General features: G+C 40.3%; 2 protein-coding genes across 2 annotated transcripts; one reads left to right on the top strand and one right to left on the bottom strand. All coding sequences in view use genetic code 11, as the record gives it.

Moving 5' to 3' along the window:
- Window positions 1-1889: 1889 nt before the first annotated feature.
- EGR_05709 (hypothetical protein) lies at window positions 1890-4486 on the bottom strand (the record flags this gene model as incomplete). The annotated part of the gene is made up of 2 exons (XM_024494958.1): window positions 1890-2076; window positions 4086-4486. 2 exons carry the CDS (start codon window positions 4484-4486, stop codon window positions 1890-1892), a joined length of 588 nt encoding a protein of 195 aa, XP_024350654.1.
- Window positions 4487-14817: 10331 nt separating this feature from the next.
- On the top strand, window positions 14818-22552 carry EGR_05708 (hypothetical protein; the record flags this gene model as incomplete). The annotated part of the gene is made up of 8 exons (XM_024494957.1): window positions 14818-14986; window positions 18439-18578; window positions 18625-18905; window positions 19851-19977; window positions 20117-20208; window positions 21266-21287; window positions 21321-21358; window positions 22390-22552. The coding sequence occupies 8 exons, from the start codon at window positions 14818-14820 to the stop codon at window positions 22550-22552; spliced, it is 1032 nt and encodes a 343-aa protein (XP_024350653.1).

Below are 22552 nucleotides of genomic sequence, written 5' to 3'. Positions count from 1 at the left end.
TCTTCGGTTTTGGTTATTTCATGTTTAACTTTTGCCCTGAAACGTCTAAAGAGGCACCGATAAGGCAATGAATGAGTGAATGGTAGGTTACATCCACTAAGAAAAAGTAATTTCTTCTGCATACTTAAGGCATCAGTTAGAGGTAAAATATCACATACCCACAGTATATTCCTAAAGATTATGTGCTGGGTAGGGTTCTAATTTTTGGGCAGAGTTGAAAAAACAATTTATTTGATGGAAAAACATGTTATAATAAGACGAAATTCAAAGGTGGTCATCAATGGTTTTAAAAAACAATCTGAAATTTTTTCTGCCTGGATTTTTGACTCGAACAGGGCATTTGTCATTTGGAATCTGACCTGGATATCCTCTGAACCGATCAGTCCATTTTCTAGTGCGTTCAGAAAGCAGTTTTTTGTTCTTCTATATTTTGCTAGATCTACTAAAAACAAGTGGATCTAAATTTCGAGTTTGCATGAGCTCCAGTAAAATAAATAAATATTTGTTTTAGTTTTAGGAAAACGCTTATTATTTGATGTAGATTTAAGCCACCGAACATACACGAAACCAGCCGTATAGATAAATTAGTTAATTACTGGTGCTTATTTTGACAAGTAAAAATTATTCAGAGTCATCCTTAACATACGTTGGAATTTCAAACTGTAATATTTTGAATTCATGAGTGGATTGACGTAAGATAGTACACTTCAACTCCATTAAGTAAGAGACGAGTTTATAAAACAAATGAGCAGGTTCCCCTTCACCTTATGGTTCTAATAACGCAAAATTTCGCATTATCAATTTTGTAAAAGCGCAAAGACTTCTCTGCTTGGTGACAATTTATGGAGGCCACCAGGATTTACAGGCGAAATGGTCTTTTATGTGGTATAGATACTTAATTGCGTCCAAGTGCTTACTTACAGGGAATTCGGGGTATGGAACAACTCTACGATGGACCATTTGGATTTGAATGTGACCTTTTAAACTTTAATATTAGTCGATTTTAACAAATTTTCAGGAGAGAAGAAACAGAAATATGTGATTTGTACAAAGTGCTTTGCAAAAATAAAGACTTGGGACAAAATACTAAGTGAATTTTCAGCAAATATGCCTGTAAACTTTAAATAAAACATATTAATGATATACCGGAGTTAATATAATACGTGAAGAAATGGAGTCAGCATTTATAGCTGTCATTAGTAGATCTAAGGAAAAAAAACTTTTATTTAAAGGATTTTAGTTGATAAATTAAACATGGCAGCTTTAGTAAAGCCTGATTAGGGACTACAGCAATTTCCTCCATCTTCCTAACAATTTAAATACTTAAAACTGTGTTTCAAAATTGTAACCTATTAGGAAAAAGGGAAATTTGAGGTAAATTTGGTTTTTGTGGTAGATCAAATTCAATTCTGTGCGATACTTGACAACCGACTACTTTTATTTACCGAGCCATAAGTTGAGTTTGCAATTACAGATAGGCTGGAACTTAGGTCAATCGCTAGTCAGAGACTGATAGAGGAAGCTGGATTCAGTTAAAATGTTTAAAATGTCTTTACTTTGTTGAGTATAACAAAATTTTAAGTTGTTCTACTTTTCCTATATCAAAATTTTGGGAATTTGGGTTTATATCTTAAAATGTCACATCCTTTGCCTATTTGTAAAAATTCTTCCCTCTACTTGTTGTTAACATCGACGCATGAAAGGTAATGCATTTTTAAAAAACCTTCCATCAACTCTTTAGCCCACTTGCAAAAACAAATGCGTAGGTGGTAAGTCAAAACAGTATAATCCAAATATGGGGAAAGTGTGCAGGCAAGCTTGCAATATTCTTCAATTTTCACATTGGGTCTAACTCAAAAGTGATTGCACTTTTGAAAGGATGAATTAACTTACAAATTCACGGCGTCGCCACACGACACAGAAGGTCGGCGAGAGCTGTAGGAGGAGGCATCCCCGCTCGAGTCAGGACGGTAGAGGAATGAGGTTCGCCGATTTGGGGTCGGATTGAGGGCCAGACAGCTGGAGTGGACGTCGGAAAAGTCGAAATCTCCCGCATCCTCGCCCAGACTGCTGGTTCTACAAGTTGCAGAGGATCTGTTTTTTTTTTTAAAAATCTCTTTAAGTAATTGCGTAAATGGCGAACCCGAGAGTTCTCATAGGGCCTTACATCTAATTAGCGGTCCAAAAACTGAAATATAATACAAAGAAGCATGTCAAACTTTGCATATACAACAAACGTTAATATTGGAATGCAAAAACAGTAGAATTCTTTGAATATTGGCAAAGTTTCCGGTCATTGTAGAAGAGCAAGAAAAAAAGGCAAAGTAATTCAAGGATAGATACACTTTCAGGTCGGTAAACAACCACACACGCCCTCCAGTCTCCTTGTGAATACCCATAGAACTGAAAAATTTACCGAGACCTAAATTTCTTCCAATAAAAGCAGAAACACCGCTTTATTCCCTTCACCTATTATTGTACCCATCCAAGTTGAAGCATCTTTGCCTTCTCTAGGACGTCAAAAGTGCTAAGGTCTTGTTAAGAGTTGTGCGTTTGTATACATGTGAATTTTTGTCAAAAAGATCACAATTAAGCACAAAAGTGAGCAGGAAAGGGAAGGTTTTAAAAAAGTTAATTTTTTCATAAACTAGGTATCTGCTTAACTCTGTGACGTTTGATGTACTACTGGATTAGAATTGATGTCAAAATGAAAACTTTAGCAGATAAGAATGGCATAATCAAACCCCGGAATTCCAGTATTGATTAATGATGTGCTCGACAGAAAATCAATAGATGATGTAAAGGGCTGGTGTTTATCGATTTTTTGCTAGCAAACTGTCAATGAGTAATAACACAAAAATAATTCGTAAATATTTTGTTATTTCAAAAGGACAGGCCATTTTTCGGGAAGGATAACAAATAAAGTTTTGAAATCGATCCGCGGAAATAAATTTGATTCCTTTTTATTCTTTAAGAGGAAGTACTGGGTACAAAAGACTTTTTTCCTTGACCTGTCATCCATAGAGGAGAAGAAAAGTAGAAAATGCATTTAAATGTCTTTTCCTTCTTTTTTGCTAAAACGGAAAGGAAATCTTCCTGTTGGCTCTTGATTAGGACGAAGTGATTACTTCAAATCATCTACAGCACTTTAAAGTGTCAAATGGGCATCTGGAAGCAGGGGGCAAGACCACCCCTCCTGAGAGGTAGTAGTGCCCACTTGTAAAATGCCCTTGAAATCAAGAACGAAGGAAGTTAATAAAACGAATCCTCTAAATCTATGCAGGTGTTTGTACATAGGACCTCTCATCCGGGCGTCATTTAAACAAAACTCGGAAAATGTCAGTCTCAGTAAAAAATTTATTTTACAATTCAAATTACTAATTTGATTATAAATATTGTGAGAAAGTGCGAAATAAATGGGTGGAGTTGAGGTTACTCTGTGTGCACAAGTACAGTTGACATTCGGCAGTTGAATCACAAATGCGGCAAATTTGTGTGTGAGAAATCACGGCTCTTAGGCCCACATTTTATCCTCCTCTTTGCTTCCCTTTTTTCTTACTTTAAATACGGAAAAAGTTTTCAAAAGGTTACAATCTCACACATTGGGGTACGCAGCATGGGGAGGGGGTGGGGAGGGGGAGGCTCTTCTGTGGTTTTATGTGTACCACCAATTGTCTCTTTCAATATTCTTACAGAAGGAACACAGAGAAGGCTAAAACTCCATTTGACGAGGCAAAATAATGCATGAAGGCATAAAGATAGTGAGTGATAATTTTTCGCCCCTTGGTTGGTCCCACATAAAAAGAAAAATTATTATTATGTCTTAAAAGAGAGCACAAAATCGCAAGTAGCGTTATAAAGCGAATAAAAATCTGATTTTGAAACTCCACCTTCGTGTAATCATGTTGAGGAAAGGAAATTACTAAGAAAATACTATATCTTTACAAATTAGAGAAAATCACAAAAAAAGAAGAAATTTAGAAATGTGGTGTGTCTAAATTAAACAAAATTTATTTTATACCAGTATTATTAATTCTTCAGGAATAAAATAGGCTAATTTTGGGGATGTCTTGACTTCAACTCACGAGCCTGACGTCTTTCCAGAAACCTCATGATAATCAGGTGGCGAGGATTTTATCCCACTTAAGTGGGTATGCGTGAAGATTCTATCTGAGTACTTTCGGCTGTAAACAGGTTCCCTCAGGCGCCTCAAATGCCGTCCAATGACCTTAGGTTGAGTGACAAGGTTCTCGGCATTCAAACTAACTCTTCGTAGACGTATTTGGTTGTATCGGGTGGAGGAGGCGGAGGAGGAGGCTGACGATGCCATACTCTGCGCGTGTCCCTGGTGTTGTAAGTACGACGGCAATCTGCCTCGGCGAGCCCCACAAGTTGACTGGGAGTTCTGCGCTTCACCAGAGGACCAATCAGACTTGCGTGTGGAGATGTGCGCGCTTTTCAAAGGCAGGCAATCGCATTTCGCCATTTACTTTGTGGTGTTGCAAATGAGACACACACACACACACACACCGGAAGGTGCAGGATTAAGCTATCAGAAACCAACTATTTAATCACCTTTTGAAGGATAAAAATTGGAAAACTACTGGGGGAGTTATACTGGCGTTTTAATGATGTTTGGCTCTAAGTAGGGGCAAAACACCTTAAGTTCCTCTTAAGATTTGTCATCTTTAAACAACATTGCACCTCGTGATTGTCGCACTCATGTAAAGGCTAGCAGTGGGTAAAAGGTGAGGGATGCAGGGAGCACTGCGTGGTGGCCAAAATGACCGTTATGAAAGAAACTTCCCAAGAGTTGGCACTGGGGGTGGAACTATGCTAAAGTAAAGCCATATTTCATAAGCCGCCAATCCTGGTGATCATGTAGGTGGTAAAATTTAATTTTGATGAAGAATTCTGCTCGAGGAATTTTCTTTTTACCTTTTCTGCTAATTCTCTACCTCTCAGGTCAAAAGAACTGGAAGGCGTTGCTTTCTTTCTCTTCCTCTCAGGGTGGAACGCTCGTTTGGGACTGCTTACTCGCTCTAGTAAATCGGTCAAGCTGAAGGTTCTAAGGATGTCAATGAGTACTTTGTTTAAATCTGTACTGAAAGAAGTACCGCCAAATTTCAGTAATATACAATTTATATTCCCACCGCAGAGGTTTGCACTTCTAACACACTTACGAATTAAATTTTCAAACTAAACAAATTTTTAACCCAAAATGAGTTAATTTTAGTTTATTTCCTTTTTCCAATTCCACTTTGAAAGGATCCCGCCTTTTTAAATCCTCATTTTTAGTGCGAAAATTCGGTAACATAATAATCGACTGACAGAGAGTTAAATGTGTCATAATAACAAAGAAGTGGGTTAAACGAATCTGTTGACATATTTTTGGGGGATAAAAGGGATAGCATGGGCTACTTTAAAATTGGAAAGGGTTTTTATAGCCTTGTCTACTCTGATAGTCAAGCAAGCTAGTGATACTGCCCGGTAGCTTATCTCACGCATTTATAAACCATTTATTTACTCCAGAATTGCTTTTTTTCTCCATAGCTGACAGCAACTATCATTACTACTTCTGACAGTTCATTTGGTTTGCCAAAATCCCCATAAATGGGCCTGCTTGTAAGCCAAAAAACACGATCCTACATCTGGTTAATTGGTTTCACTCATATTAGCCAACCTGTTTGCAGCCTGACATCTCACGGCCAGGTGGCATACAGTGACAGGAGATACATGTCACATTATTAGAGGCCAAATGCTGACAAAAAATCGCCGCGTTATGTAGATACGACTTGCTGATGGCAAAAAACTACTTTATTTATGCACTCGAGCAATTTTGCATGCAAAGCAACAAAACTAAGCCAAATGTGGGCAGCGCCTTTCCTGTGTAGATAGGCCATGCAAGACGTCAAAAGCATTTTCAAACTGAACAACTAGTGCTTTATTCTCCGAAAGCAAGGAATGCTCTCCCCAGGGCTATTTCACACGGTAAGGTAGTAGCAGCACGATTTCGGTCCAAAGGCAGGGGAGGTAATACACAGTGTTTTCAATGGATGTTTAAGGGGGGTTAACAACGGGCGATGAGGTGAGCAGAACGCGTGGACGATTGTTACCTTGTTTAGCATCAGGTGTGCTGCGATAAAAGTCTAATCATGTACAGGCCCACACACAATTATTTTCTTTTTATTTCCATTACATAGCTGCAAAAGTGCATAAAAGCTGTCGGCGAATAAGAGTGCCTTCAAAGGCTTTAACCGACGGTGGAAACGATACTGACGAAAGAAAAGATTGCCCTTGATTATTTTGCCATGTTGCTTGTCCAAACAGTGCCTCGTTTTATGTTGGGTGGAAAATCAAAGATAGCTACTACTGTTTTGCAAGTAATATAAAACAATTGTTCGATTGTGCACACCCTGAAAATTGTAATTTAGCCAAAATAAAGTAGCTACTAATACAATAAAACGTAGCATTGTTTTTTCACAAATTTCATTCCAACCGAAACTTTAGATATTCTTATTTTTTAGAAAATAATGCATTGAGAGAAAAAGTGCGATGTTTTGCGTTTTCCTTTACTACGCGGTGATTTAGATGCTAATAAAATGCTTACTACTGTTTATATCCAAAAAAATGTGCAGAAGTGTGATTAAATTCAACGACGCCAAAATTCGTATTTCCTTCCACTTATTTTTCAAATATTTTAAGCTCCTATAGAGTGCCTGCTAATTTGCTGTGGAATGAGCTTGTCTATTTTACCTGTTAGGCTTAGCCTTATTCCAAATTCGGAGAGGGTTCTTGCCAATCCCGTTTTACAGTAATTAAAGGAGGCGGGAAGATAAAATACACTGTTTAAAAGCAGTTTAAGTAATGAAATCCAAAGTAGAAATCAAATGCATTGGGTTTTAAAAGAACCACTTGTTGGTATATAAAGGCTAATTGTTGATTCTCTAAGGATTAATGTCATGAAGAATGTTCACGAATGGCTAATGTGAGTGATGAATGAATTGGTTTATATCAGCATCATTTGGAAAGTGAAGGTTGTAGTGGGGGCTGAGCAAATGAGTCCCATCCACGAGCATTAACAGATGGCAAAAGGCAAGTCATAAGTAGAGACTGTTTGTAAGTTCTTTTATTTGTGCTCTAAAGATACTACGTTTTTAGGATTGCTGACTGACTGCTTTGCAATGAGAAATGCTTTTGCAATCTGCCCCAGGGCTGAAGGAATTGTGCACATGATTGGTTGTCTCCACAGCATTTTACTATTTGCTCAAAAATTCCAAGGCGTAGACCAACCCATAACCCAAAAAATTGGTCAGTTTTGTACATGGGGCAGTGCACATGGGAGGCCGGGAAATTCCGAACGAGCTCCGCCCAGCCCTTACATCCATACACAGTTTAAAGGCGAGCAAGCAAGACTATTCCTCGAGAAGTGGACAGAAGCATTGATTGGCGACTAGTGGGTTAGAGGGAGAAAAGCCACACTCTTATTCTTATAGAACACCTCAAAACAGGACCTCACGTCTCCTATAGCTAGCAAACTGACTCGTGGGAAAACACACACTCTGAAGTGGGAGGAGAGGGTGAGTGAGGGAGAGCTGAAGTAAAGAGATGGGGGAGCGAGGAAACCGCTGCCTCTTTTACATCCCTTTCATTCGTGTTCCTGCTGATGCCACCCTTGCGAGCGATGAAATCAACCTCTCCTTGGTACTGGGTCACTACATGATGGTGATATGCAAAAAGAACGGTAGGAAGATGGAAGTGAAAGCGAAGCATGGGTGACTAAAGCAGGTTTCTGATTCTGAACGCGAAGGTCAACGTCCTACACGAGTGAAATTTGTGGCGTAGCCGTGTCTCCTTGGAAATAACGGATTCCACATTGTCATTCTTTTAATTGTAGCAAATAAAACACTTGCGGTTATTTCACCTTTGTCATAATAGCCGCACAGACCCACTTGATTGCCCTCCACTTAAAAGGAAAAAATAATTGCTTGTAGCTACAATGAGAAAGGTTTGAAGTTTTTTAATATGCAAAATGTAAATTGAATGTGGAGAGGCAACATGACGCGCTGATATTGGTGAAGTGCGCAACAATTTGGCCCCCAAAATCCCAAACCAGGGAGAACAACGCCACTTGATAGCCCTCAGGTGCTCAAAGGCACTTGCATGGCGCATTGCTTCATGTTCTTTAGTTGTTGCAAACCTTTCCAACATTTAAAAGTCCCATTGTAATGGAAGATGAAAATATTTTGCAGCTTCGAGTAGACTTGGGACGGCAAATATTCACCCTCAGTCCCCACGATTTCAGTACTTAATATTTTATTAAATGAATACTAGTGCCTTTATACTCACCTTCAGAAAATTGTGACTTTTAAGAAAAAAGGTTTTCTCTTACCATATTTTGGTCATTGATGAATTAGTAGGCAGTTGGTTGTCAGTAGTATGTTTTCAATAACAATAAAAAAGAAAGATGGGGGGGAAATTTTCATGTTTTACCTATTAATGAGGGCAACTTAGAACTGGAGGACTAACTATTTTCACTCCTATCTGCTAAATAGGATCAGAAATGATTAATGCTTCAAATTAGTCCCTACTTAAATGCTGGTAGTCAGTAGCAAGTGGTATGTACCCTCATTGCCAAAGTGACTCATTACAAGATTGGAGAGGACTCCAAACCTTAAAAAAGTCCGCAAAATGGTGCATTTCTAAACACTGAATATAATGCAATTAGTTTTTATTAAAATCAAATCCGTTTCCCATTGTCATAGGCCACCTTTCTGTAATCTTGGAAACTGTTGTAGTAAATGTAGGGCGGAGAAATTTTACCTCTGCTTAAATTTTTTATGGTTAAATCAAATGTGCTTTTTGGAATCCTTTTAATTTTTAATTTATTTGGAGCCGAACTTTAGAAAAGCACTTTTACTCAATTTTTTCGGCTTGGGGGGGGGGGGAGGAGACAGAAAAGAAACGAGATTAATCCGAAAGCGCACTATATTCCACCATCTTTTACCTACTTTTAAGCATTGTGGAAGTTTGGTCTTAAAAAAAATGATTGAGAAATTGCAAAAGTGCCATATGTTTGTGTTTATTTGAGCTTTAATTATGCTGAATAGAATGAGATGCATCACCATGTCTCCGTACCTGATGTGGTCTGCTACAAAGTTGCAAGTTGCTTTCAACAATTTTCTTAACAAAATCAACTTTGGTGAAATTATCAAACAATTTTGTACTTATTTCATGTAAAAATGTAGGTTTTTGGGGAAAGAGTAGCTCAATTTTTCGTCCATCATTTGGATATAAAAATTTCTTAAGAAGTTTGGTTGGCAGTTATCATACCAAGGCATCCGTCATCCATGTCGCAGACTCACTTTTTTTATTTAATTTAAACCAAATTTGGCGAAGAGGCTGCATAAAGATACCGTTTGAACACGGCAATCTTCCACTTCCGGTTTGCCGCCAGATTGGCTCTCGGATCAAGTCGGTGCAGTTAATCAACGAAACATTGAGAGCATTTTGGATTAAAATAAATTAGATAGCATTTTAAATTCCTAAGCAAAACTTTAAAAGCAAATAATTTAATTTAAATTATGCAAATAAGAAGTAAATTATGGTTTTCCTGGCACTTTACTGCTGTACATACTTCAACGGGAACTGATCCCTCACCTAATGGAAAATGTAAATGAGATGCGTTGGAGAGGAAAAACCCAGCAAAGTATTTGATAAAACACACCAACAAGATTATTTTGGACGCATATGCACAAAAATGTTAAGAAAATTTGTTATAGGGGTAAATTATCTGCTTGCCTCTACATGAGTTCCTCACTTTTCGCGCCACTTTTAACCTCACCAAAATAGGGAATTATTGGCGATTAAAATCTTCTAAAATTAAATGACTTGATATTATTTTGTTTCTACGGTTAGGAAGAGGTAATGATAAACCGATGTCCAACTAAGCCCTCACACTTGATCGTGCATTTAGGTGTCTGCCTGGAGGACTGGGAAAAAGGCGCCTCATGACACTCGTATCACAGGCCTGGCCAGGCAGAACACACCACTGTCCTGCAATCAAGTCCAAAATCCAAAAATTCGCTAATCACCTCAATGATAAAAAGGAGAGAGGAGGGTGACACCTTAAACACCCTCACATGACCCGATGCTCGAATGAGGGCGACATTAAACGACTCGATCATTGCAAAGTGACGGGGTGGAGGTACCTACTGTCTGTTTTTCCCGTTCCAAAGTCCACAAACGCCATTTTCGAATGTCAAGCGACAGACAAGGGGGAGGGGCGGTGCACGGCGCCCATAATCCACTTCTTTGTCAAATCCTGTCGGGGATAGATAAAATGGTTCAAAGAAGCCTCCGTTCCACCACTAAAAGGGGGAAGGTGGGGCGGCGGTGGGAGTCAGACAACAGGAGGCCCCCTTTGAAGGTTGTTAATAAGCGGACTTTTTAAAAGGGATAAAACTCTTTAAAAATAATATATAAAATAGCAAAATTCAATGTTTTTTCCAGCCTAAGAGATCAATCTCTTTGAAACAAAAATGTGTGATACCCCTGCTTTAAAGCAACATCCACTCCATTCTCCACTCAAGTCCTGGGTCGTGTAAAATTAGCGAAAAAAAAATAAAATTATAATTGAATGCTTTTTGACTACCAGCTGACTTGACAGGAAAAAAATATGTTATTTGTAAATAAGCAAAGTACTTTGCTGCCTAAAGTTATCTCACTCAGTTGGCTTAAAGCCGCAAGGCAGCGTGACAGGTCATCGCACATTTCAACATACTCTGTCACCTTGCTATAAGTTGTGGGTTATGGCAAGACCCTGGCATGAATTTGTTTCAGCGGCACACACTTGGCCTCGCGGGGCCTTCACACTCCACTGGGCTGAGCCTCTTCTATGTCGCCCCCTTGGCGGGGGAGGATCAGGGGTATGGGGCGCATGCCTAGTCCACTGAGACGGATGCCGGAGGCAAGACCCGTGCAACTGACAGGCCTTCGTGTAAATATACAAATCAAGAACCACGCCAAACTAGCAACGGAACCAAATCGTTTATCACCTTCAAAAAACAACGCTTATTTACTCAATAGAGTGCTATAAAAATTGGGCTTGACTAAGAGCCCCCGAAGGACTGTGAAGGCGGAAGATGAATGAATATAGAGGATTTTTATAAAACGATCTCCCTTTTTCTATCCGGCGAATAATTTGCAATACTCGCATATATTTTTAAAAGCATAGGTGTTAGTAAAAAATGAGTAAATGAACCGGATGATTGGTAGCGGTGGAAAGAAGGGGATGGTTCCTCCGCAATCAATTGGCTACGTCAGACGATGTTCGTGGGACAACAAAATCAAAGAGACTTTAAAAACCTCTTAGCAGCAGGGTCATTTAAATGGGAAAGCAAACCGTTTCCACCCAGTGTAGAGGGTTTTTTAACCGGGGCCAACTCGAGTATCCAGCTTGAAAAGGTACACGCATTTTGACATTCCATGAGACATCAAGGAAAGCGGACGCCCTCTTGATTTTAAACCTATGCCTTGGTAGGAATTAAAGTTCTGAACAGTTTTGGTAAAAAAGAATAGGACAGATCTAGGGATACAAATTAAACGACGCATTTACTGTTTGGGTAAGAACTCACAAATGGAAGGCGTCATTTTGAGAGGACTGTGTGACACAGAAGATGGTAGATCCGGAGCGCTTCCCATCGAAACTCATGATGTTTCTTCGCAACACACCTCGCACGGCACCGCACCGTACCGCACCACACCAGAACACACCGCACAAAATTCTATTTTAAACATGGGTGTGCACATAATATCTTGGCATAATTTTTGACTGTGCCGCCAATCAAATCCTCCGCAGAGGAGCATGCAATCACGCAATCAGGCACGCAAACACACACACGCACACACCCGCGGTGTGTACAACCATAATCGGAGTGAAGGAACGCCCACTTCTTAGCCATTTGACGCCACCATGAATTGGCACTTTCAGGCATCCGTGGTGTCACGCACGAGATGACAAGCTGTGACATCACATACGTCATGTCGGCACTCACGTATTCGAAGTGACATCAGATGATCACACAAGACTGCTCCGTTGACACCGAACCAGGCGGAGAAATGGTGAAAGATCACTTGAAGGGCTCTTTGACGAGATCAGTCACTTCCGACTACCGACGCGAGTGATCCTGGTGGGTTACGTAGTGGCAAGTCTAGTAAGGGCGCACTGATCTTGTAAAAGAAACCTTTTTCTTTGTTTCGCTATTAAAAATTTGTCTGAAAAATGGCTTACAAAGTTTAAAATCGACTGATTTGATTTGCTTTTTAATAACAATTTTTTCAGTTCCTAATAAATTAGAATATTTGCGACTGGTTCGATGGATAACAAAGCACAACGACAGCTTTTCTCTCCCTTAATTTTATTTATTTTGAAAGGAAATTTACCTGCAAAAGTGATTTTTCCCTGCCTTTTAAATTAATTAATGTGGTAAATTTATCCGAGAATGTTTACTTCTAAATCCAATCGAATCAGGAGCAATTCGAAGCTGCTCTATGACCTGACAACTATGACAGCTTCAATGCTTTTTTACTAATTAGACTTAAATTTTATTTCTTAAAAATGCAACCCACTGACAACTTTGCTTCTCACAAAATTAATTTGGGGACATCAAATCAAAAGGCAAAATAACTCCTGTCAATCAATGAAAGAATTATTTGACCTTACTATCGTTTCTCCAATAAATGTGATCTCATTTTGACAACCTCTGACACAGGAACGCATTTTGACAAGTGGTCCAAAACTGCTATAGCAAATACTCCAAAAATTCCTGTGTTATAAGAAATTTCTTCTAGTTCCTCTGATTGAGAAGGGTTTTTTTCCCAAAGGGCAAAACTGAACTTTTTATTTATTTTCTAACCAAAGGCTAGGCATCCATTGTTTCCTAAAAAAAAGAACAAGATATGCCTATTCTACTTTTTTATTCCATATTTTTTCAATTTCTGCCATATAACAGAAAAACAACAACTTGGCAGTACGTTTAAAGCAGACATGCTGCCAATATATGGTGACAGCTTTTTTCCCACTTGGTATTTACATGACAGCATGAAAACTTTTAACTAAAAGCCATTCGGTAGGCTTTTGAAACAGCAAAACTATTTCAGTATATATTTTGTACAAAAATTGCATGACCTCCAACGTCTGCGTAGGCTTCGGGTGTTAGCTGTACCCACATTTCGTGCCTCTGGTTATTTTGCACCCCTCCGCCACGTAGACAGTAAATCCTCGTTGTCGTTGAGGCACACACTGACTTACCTTGTCACATCATTGGTGACATTAGTGGGTGAATCCAGTCACAAATCCTCAGTCATGAACCCAGCCATAAAATGCGCATTTACCCGAAGCGTCTTGGGTAGGACTAAACCCACGGTGACTGGCGAGTCCGCGCCGATCTTGAAGTGTGGGTGTCAACCAGCCAAGCGTTAATGCTCCAAAAGGAGCTCTTATGCCTTTGTGATGGATGTAATTTACAGGGGATATGGCGTCTTCCAGTCCTAGGACCCACCGGAAGACGAGATTCAAGGCACGTGGGGCACCAAAGCACCTACCGCAGGTTTCGTCACAGCATTTGTTGATTGGTGCCCTGTCCCCACCCTTCTCCTCGATAATAAAACAACCAGCCACTCGGATTGGGGATGTGACTCCAATTGGTCCAATCTTAATACTTATGAGGTTCAGATGTTGTGCCTAAAGCCTGGGGTGGATTATAAACCCCTCTTTATCCAAATGAAGTAATGCCTACGCCTTGGATCGAAAGCACATTTCAGTCCCTTGTATAAATTAGGAAGTCGGAGGCAAATGTTTTCAAGGTGGATAATTTGGAAAGTTGTAGTAAGATAAATGCAAAGGGTGAATTTTTGGGGGACATCTATATAATTTACAAATCTACATAATTTACCATTTTATACACAATCAGCAACGCTTCGAAGCGGAAAAGAACAAATTCAAATTAGTGCCTTTTCATGACGCGTTTAAGATGTACCTAAACAAGCAATACAGGCGCGGATTCAAAAAAATAATTTAGTTTGTAGTTTTAAGGAAACTAAGGATGCAAATGCAAAAAAAATAAAATAAAGGCCTTCTGGGGAAAACAGTTTTACAAGAATTGTTTTTGTATTGCCAACGCTTGTAATTTTGACTCCTGCAGTTGAATTTGTAAAAAAAAATTAGGCGAATAGCACTGTATTATGTACTGGATTAAAAATGGTGAAATAGTTCCTAGTTGTTAATTAAAAGTCTAAAAGGAGATGCTTTAACTTATTTTCTGAATGACTGAATGCCTGACTGTTGGGCTGACTGATTGTCTGAGTGGTGAAGGGAAATGATATTCATCATTTACTTCAACGTCTAAAAATGCCTTCTTTTGCATGTAGTCAGGTAATTACGGATGAGCTCTGTCCACTCCTTATAACCTTACACAGTTTAATGGAGAGCAACCAAGGCTATTCCTCGAGAAGTAGACGGTACTGATGATTGGAGACTAGTGGGTCAGTGGGAGAGAAGTCCCATTCTTGTTCTTACAGAACATTGCAATGCAGGAACCCACATCTCCAATCATTAGCAAAGTGGCTCGTAAGAAAATACGCACTCTGAGGTGGGAGGGGAGAGGGAAGAGAGAAGATGCGAGTGAAGGGACGGGGAAGGGAGGAAACGCTTCCTCTTCTACATCTCATTCATTTGCATTCCTGCTAATGCCACCCTTGCTGCAAGTGATGCTTTCAACCTCTACTTGATATTGGGTAGCCAAATAATGGTTTTATATGAAATGGATGGCAGAGAGGTGGAGGCGAAATAGAAAAGGGGTAGCAAAAACTGTTTTCGATCCTGTAAACGAAGGCAAACATCTTATTTTAAATGCAGCTGTTTTAGGCCATTTGCAAGTGACAATGCCATTTGTTCTTGGAAGGTCCCACATTAAAATTCCCTTCGGTGTGGGATTCACGACCGCAATAAAACGCCAAACTATAACGGGCTATCCCTTCACTGACATGGTCGTTACCCGGTAAGGTATATTACATTTTGTAGCAGTCGACAGCCTTGGAACCATTGAATCCAAAACACCAGCTCTTTGACTGTTCGTTTGGAGAGTTTCCAAATTCACTCCTTTTACGGTGGCAGTAAAAAACAATTGGCCTTAAGTAAAAGTGTGATATGCTCTGTCTGGAGTTTTTTAGTTCCCCGGTAAAGGATATGACCTTACGCAAAGGACTTGAGGACGGGGGATTTTCCTTGCGGACGTCTGGAATTGGATGGAGAAAACTACACTATCAGATTGACTAATGCCTCCATTTTGAGTTCTGAGCCTTCAACGATGCAGCATCTACTTAAGCCAAGAAGGCTCTAAGAATCACGTAAATGGAGGATCGGACAGTGGCAAATTGACGGGGATGTGGAGTCTGGATGCAGCCCTGACGTCTTAGGCAAAGGTACCTGAGAATAGCAGCGGGCAGAGGAAGCAAACTTAAAGCCGAATCGCATCCGGCATCCAGAGATACCTTTCACACGTAACCTCCTCAACGTAGTGGGGGATGCATAAACATCATGAAAAGCACTACGCCTGGAATCGGAAGTCTTCTCTCAGTGATGGAATTTCATCGTAGGATCATTGTTCCTTGATTAAACCTCACTGGAATACCATTGTGGCAACGAAAGAAAAAATACTTATTTCTTAGGAGAAAGATAGAGAGCTAGCTGGGAAAGACACTGAAATCCGGTAGCTCACGCAATCTGGCCACCACGTCGGTAGTAGGGTGCTCCACCCACAGCACCCACTATCCTCCAAATTAAAACAGTCAGCGCTATTGTACAGAAAAACTTTTTAGAAATCTTTCAACTTTCTAAAAAATTAAATCGCTTAAATAGCATTAATCAAAAAGTGGGCGAATAAAATAATTGTTAAGCTCTTACTTTTTATTTATTGTATTTGACAGGGAACAGTACTTCTCCGCCGGATCAGAGGAATCCGAGGCCCGGCGTATGTCAATGGTCGGTGGGGCTCGATTGAAGTTGGAGAAAGACATTCTCCTCTATCGCCTGGCACAAGCCTCCAGAAAAAATCACGCCTAGTGGAATTTGGAATCGGTTCAACCAGAGAGCTAAGTAAAAACAAAACGAAAGTTGAGGAAGACCACACCCCTTAAAATGTGAAGTTCGGCGCCATCAATACTGCTACCATTTCTGTTGGTGTATGTGTGACATGGTAGCACAGATGCTGTCATCAGTGGCACTATCACACCTTCTAGCTGTAGCTTTACACACCCATACAACCACTTCAAGGCAAAAAAAGGAAATGAGATGACAAAACAAGGCGCATTGTGATTGGTAGACGTGATGAAGGTCGTGACCTCCCTGAAGTGGAGAATAGAAGCCAAAAAACATGAAGTTTATACAGCTTCGAGAATTTAATCTTAACAAATAAGTACAATCTCCTTTAGGATAATTTAATAATCAAAATCTCAAATGAGGCAGAAACGGAGGTGTGGAACTGCAAATGTGGTCCTGCCTTTCTCCTCCAATTCAGCCGCCAGGTCTTGGTGACCTGCAAATTTGTACAGACCGCCTCTTTTAATTGGCTGCCAGGCCATCTGCACCCCATTGAGAAGCTCTTCTTTCCATGGCAGGCTGTCACAAAACCCCCTCAACTCTAGATTGGGCTGATTACCTTCATCTGGACCGAGAGCTGACAGCTCCTTCTATGTACCACGTAGGTAGCTCAAAACACCCTAAAGTTGGAAATGGAGGTTTTAGGAGAAAAAAATCGACGACTTTCCGTATACTACTTTCGAGGGTTGTAATCTTGTCCCACGGGCTAGTGACTGATAAGTGACGTCTGTCGGGTTGTAATGTCTGAGGTATCTCCCCCTCACTTTTGATTACTATTCATCCATCTCCTTAAAATTTATCAAATTTTGCAGAAAAAATAGGCTTTTTCTACTTTTGATGGCATTGATGAGTGGATTCCGGTGGTTGTGTGTACGAGGGAATAGTCTGAGAGGACCTCAAAATTTATTGACTACTTTGTCACTCACACAGCCTTGAAAGCACATCAATAGACGTGAGAACCTGTGGTACTGTGTGCCATTAGCGCGCTTCAAGCAAGACGATCTGGTGAGAAAGTGACACCAACGACTTGAGTGGGTGGCCTTGAGGCGGTGGAAATCACAAAATTGCGGCTGCCTACGGTGTGTCCACCGCAGGTCGACGCTGACTTATTGTGAAAATGGAATAGGTGCAAGATTTTGAAAAGAACGGTTGGAAGGTGTGCTCTTGCTTCTTTTGGCCCCATTAGAAGAGGAGAAAAAAGTGATAAAGTAGAATCATTTCCATTTGTTGCTGCTGGCATGGAGGCTTAATCATAATGTCAATGCCTTGAGTGGCTTTCATGTCAAACAGGTGTGCGACACCGCTCGCAAGCTGGGGTGACAAATTTGTTGTAAGGCCCTTCAAACACACCTAACATACAGACCGTGGCAGACGGCAGTGGCAAAGTGTGCATGCACAGACTAGTGTGTGTATAAAAAAGGTGTGGAACACCGAGGAAAATCCCGTATACCAGATACCTCAATTATACCACGATGGCGGGACCCTCGGTCTCGTAAAAGGAGGTTGTCTGAATGGGGTGAGTGTTTCAAAGACGGTATGAAGAGAGTGAGTAAAAATTTCCCTTTTTATTGACTCGACCTGAAGACCGTTTGACAATCTGCCTTCCACTTAATGCGGGTCTTTTAAGCCCCTGGTTAACCAACTTTTATGGCTGAACAATTCCCGACCCTTTTGCAGATTAGCATTATAGGCACTGTCAGATGCGTGTCGCCATCAGGTTATTTTGAATGAAAAAATGCAGATTGACATAAGAGTTACTAGTATTTAGCAAATGCTTATTCATGACAAAAGGGAGAGAAGATTTGGAATTTATTTACTGTTGCATTCATAAGCTGAGGAGAGAAATGTGTTGCTGTCGCATAGTACAGATGTAAAATGTAGCAAAAAACTTGTGAGTTATCACGTCAAAACAGAAGCTCGCCTAATTTGGTTGGAGAATTTCCTTCCCCTTTGAACCAGTACACTTCCCTTTGAAAGAAACATTGACTCGCGCCTTAGACTCGGTGTATGACAGCATACCTTTTGAAATGACACTTGATAAAATCTCTATGACAGGTATGCATGCATATTTGTTCCTCTCTATTTAGTCTGTAGTGATCCAGCCTTTGTTTAACGTTGGCCCCTGGGCCAGGGTAGTAACCTTGCAGTGCCGCTGTGAGATAGTGAGTAGTATGTTTTCTTGCTGCTCAGCGAGGACTCAATGAGACGCTACAATTCCTCCCCATGTTATTGGGATGGACAGAGCTAGACGGAGAGTAAATTTTTTTCATAAAATGGAGAAATTAAAAGCGTCAATACGGATGGTAGGAAATGTTTTCAGAAATGCATAAATTCATTTACAAATCGCCCGAAGGGTTTTATCATATTAAAGGGTTTGTTAAAGCTTTGCAAAAAAAATGATCACCAAGTTCGACTAAAAGTTATTGACTAAGGTTCTTTGTTTTGTTCTGTTCTTTTTTTGAAAGCCAATCCTTGCAGATGTGCATCAAATGCTTGGACTGAAGGCTTTTTGTCAGATTGTTGTCAAGCATCACTTGCCAAACCAATCGAGGCGGTGGTCAGAGCTAACTAATTTGGAAAAAAAGTCTCTTAGTTTACTAATCAAAAATTACTCTTTTTACATAAAAATGAAGCTTAAAATGTGCCTCTGTATTTCTTCACGTGTTTACCTGTTCTTTAAAGCGTACAACTTTGTTCAATGTTCAACTTTTCTAACATCGCTTCAGTGGATTTTTCCTTTAATCAAGTTTCCTTCCCCTTTTGGGGTCCGAAATTCTTGTGTCCACTTGGTCCTTTTAAAGATTAGATGCCTAAGCCGCTTCTGGAGGAGTTGTGCTGCCGCCGCACCTTCCCCAAATGCCAGAGAGCAGAGGAGGCTTTTGGAAGCAGGCGAACAAGCCGAAATGCCAGTCGATTAGTTTTCACCATCACTTTTTGACATGAGAACTCAAAGATGGAAGAGAAAAATGTAGAAGACACGAAATAAGTGCCACACTGTTAAGGCGTTGCAAGCTTTCTAATGTGTTCATACGACTACTCAAAAGCCTCTGACAAGTAATGAGATGTCATTGTTGTACGGTGAATTAAGGAATGCATGAATTTTTTTACCGCTCGATGGCTGCCAGCTTTTGGGCGTCAAAAATCTTCCAGCCCTCAAAATAGTCGGAGAAGTTGGGGTGGGATTAGCACTGTGTTACCAGTTTAGGCCAACTTTTGGTGAGCCAAATGGGAGAACTGTCTACCTGCACGGAAAGGAGATATTTGCTGTGGCTGGCTAACTTTGCAATGTCCACAACAAAGGGGTAATTGAGGCTATATCCACCTCTGGTAGTCACTCTAATCTTGTGTGCTGTAAGAAGGTCAATGACAACTAAAGTGCCATCAGAGTGGAACGGTCAAAAATAGTTCGCCATGCTTGTGTAAAGATGATGTGTGAATACTGTCGCCTCTTTTGAAGATGAACCCAGAGAGACGGCTGAACGTCATCGAGATGAGGAGATGGTGGTTAAGGGAGGTAGAGGAGTAAAATAACTTCAGCTGTTGCGCCTTTTTAGACAAAGTTCTTTTATACTCCCGCAGTGGAGTATTTGTAGAGGTACAAAACTAGCGAAATGACTTGATCCAGGTCGACGAGGTGAGGAATTAATTCTGCCTCGTGATCCTCTATTATTCCTCACTATAAATTGTGTAGACTCCTTTTTATCATTAAAAAGAACTTTTTTCCTTTTGTTTCGTCATATTTTGCCCCCTGCACCAGTTTTCTGGAGCAGATCATGCGAAAAAGTAAAGAATGGAGGAACTGGCATCCACCAAATTCTGTGAGCTCCTCACGCCTTGGCATTGCACCTTAGGTCAACAGTTTTGATGGTAGTGAGCAAGAAATGGAAAAAAGACTCTAAAAAAGAATCTAAAGTTTATCGTTAAGGAATTATAAGTCTGTTTGTAAATAATGGGCAGATGTTTCGTCATTTAAAGGAAGAAAAGGGAAGAGAAAATAAAGAAAATTACTTTCAGTTTGTTAATATTTCAGCTTTTTTAAAAATTCCTGTGTAAGTAGGCAAATCCAAAGAAAGGTTTCTATTTAATTGCGGAGTAACACCTCTAAATCAGCTAAATTTTATCTTATTTGTATAAGTATTGCTTGGACAATACTACTGGCATGGTGGGAGTAGTATGTGCAGAGTGTGACCGGCCCTATATGCAACACGTGACGCATGCAACGTTAGAATTTGGAAGGAGTTACTAGGCCTCGGGTAAAAAATTTAAAACAAGTCTCATTTGCTTCAACATAACCCTCTTTCGTCCAGCCCATTCACTCGCCTATTCCTCGCCTTCCATTTCCCACCTCTGCCTCTGTCCCATGTCACAGCCGAAGTGTAACAGTGAGACTGGAGATCCGCGTAGGAAACTCACATCTCTCTGCAGATACTATCCCCTCCTTCTTTGTCATTTTCTTACTCTTCAATCACGGTGTCACAGTCTTGGAGGCATCCCAGTCCGTCCAGAATTGTCAATAACAAAGTACTTGGAAGGAGCTTTAGAGTCTATGTAGTGTGCTTGTCCAGACTTATGTGGCCAAATACTGGTTAGCCGAAATCATACCTCCCTAGGACGTGCGACTCATGTTTCTGGGCCATTTATCATCATCATTTTTTGACGACGGAGCCTCCTCTTTTCACCGAACCAATAGCGTGCTTAATGGCCTCAAAACGGAGTTTGGTGGAACGCAGGAAACAAGAAGTTGCGAACCCCGCGATGCGAAAGGAATTATTTTTTGTTTTTAAAACTTGGCAAACATCTTTTTCATTTTAAGCCGAAATCCTCAAGAAAATCAGCAGTTTTTGTCGGAGTAAAAAATAATGGTGAAAGCCTAACTGAGTCCAATTTCGAGGGGAAATGTCGTTTTGGGGAACACTTCTAAAGTGCATCTCAAATGGGTAGAAAAATTACGGACAAAAAAAATTGGAGGAATTTAGGACCTTTTAGAGAGAAGCGAATTCAACTGGTGCCCCGTTACCCTCGTCAGGGCTTGCCTTTCGTCATTCTCTTTGTAACGTCACAATACGAAAAAATTTGCCTAAGTTTTACTACTTTGTTTTTTTAAAGGTCAATTACAAAATCCTGTTTGGTATTTAGCTCTTGTTTTGTTTGTTTATTCTAGAAGTTGAAATTTAAAAGAGCTGGCGAAATGGTAGACCAGTGATTGGGGGAGAGGGGTGAGGGTTTTGTTTTACTGAACTTGGGATTAAAAGCATAATTTTTACTGCTTTTGATGTCCATTTTACGGGTGTCCACACAATAGTGCAATTTCTGATTGCGCACATTTATGAAAAGAAGGCGATACCAAAGGGAGTGCCTTGCCTCTGCTCTCAATGACTAAGGCATACAAGACAACAGCGGAATGGAGATGAACGACTTTTCTCCTAAATGAACAAGGGCGCAAAGTCAGGACACTCAGGCGTGTATGGAGTGCTCAACAAGGAGAAGCAAGCGACAAACGTGTTGTGGGATATTTCTGCCTTTATACCGCTAGTGTAGATGAGATAGAAGGCTACAATGGTGCGGAGATGAACGAATTTACTCCACGGATTGCGTCAAGCACACCATGGTGGGAGCACTCTTCCAAAGATTTAAGCCTTTCAAAGGTGACCGACTGCACATCCTAAAGTCAGTGAACATCTCCGTCGTGACGATTCGCAGAATTAGCAGCCGTCATGGAGGCACTGATGCCTTTCTGTGAATGAACATCCGTTTAGCGTTTGGGGCGCCTATCTGATCACGGACGCCTTGTGGACCTACGGACTGTAGTGGAAGTGCACTTCAGACGGGCATTTTTAATAGAATTAAAACCAGCCAAGAAGCTATGTCACTTCAAAAAGTTGTCGCTTACGCTGGAGGCCATGAGAGACCTTCCGATTTTAGCCAATACAGCAAGTTGATCCGGAATGCCTTGACCTTACAGACAAGTAGGTCTACTTCAAAGCCACCCGGCTGTCTTGATCAACCACTCAGAATGTTAGCTCAAATGTATGAGAGGCCGATTTTAGAAAGCAAATTTCGGTTCCGCCCCATGAACATGTTTTTTTTTTCTATTCTTAATCAATCCACCAGTTCCGGTCTAACGATCCTCCCGCATATTGTGAGGTTCGTGCAAACCAAAAACAACTTTTAATTAAGGGAAAGAATAAAATTCTGACAAAATACTAAGTAAATTATTTAAATTTTTCCAGTTATCCAAAAAAGTGTTTTTGTTGGAAAAATTTCAGAAGCGATCAAGCCGGTGATGCTTGTCATGCAATGGGAAATGCTGCAATTAGTTGGAGAGAAAGGGAATTATCTTACATTTTTTTACTACCTTTGAAAGGACTGTTGCACTACCAAAAGAGAGAATGA

Source organism: Echinococcus granulosus (genome assembly GCF_000524195.1).
Source record: "Echinococcus granulosus chromosome Unknown EG_S00044, whole genome shotgun sequence".
NCBI classification, from domain to species: domain Eukaryota; kingdom Metazoa; phylum Platyhelminthes; class Cestoda; order Cyclophyllidea; family Taeniidae; genus Echinococcus; species Echinococcus granulosus.
This window is presented reverse-complemented; position numbering and strand designations above follow the sequence as displayed.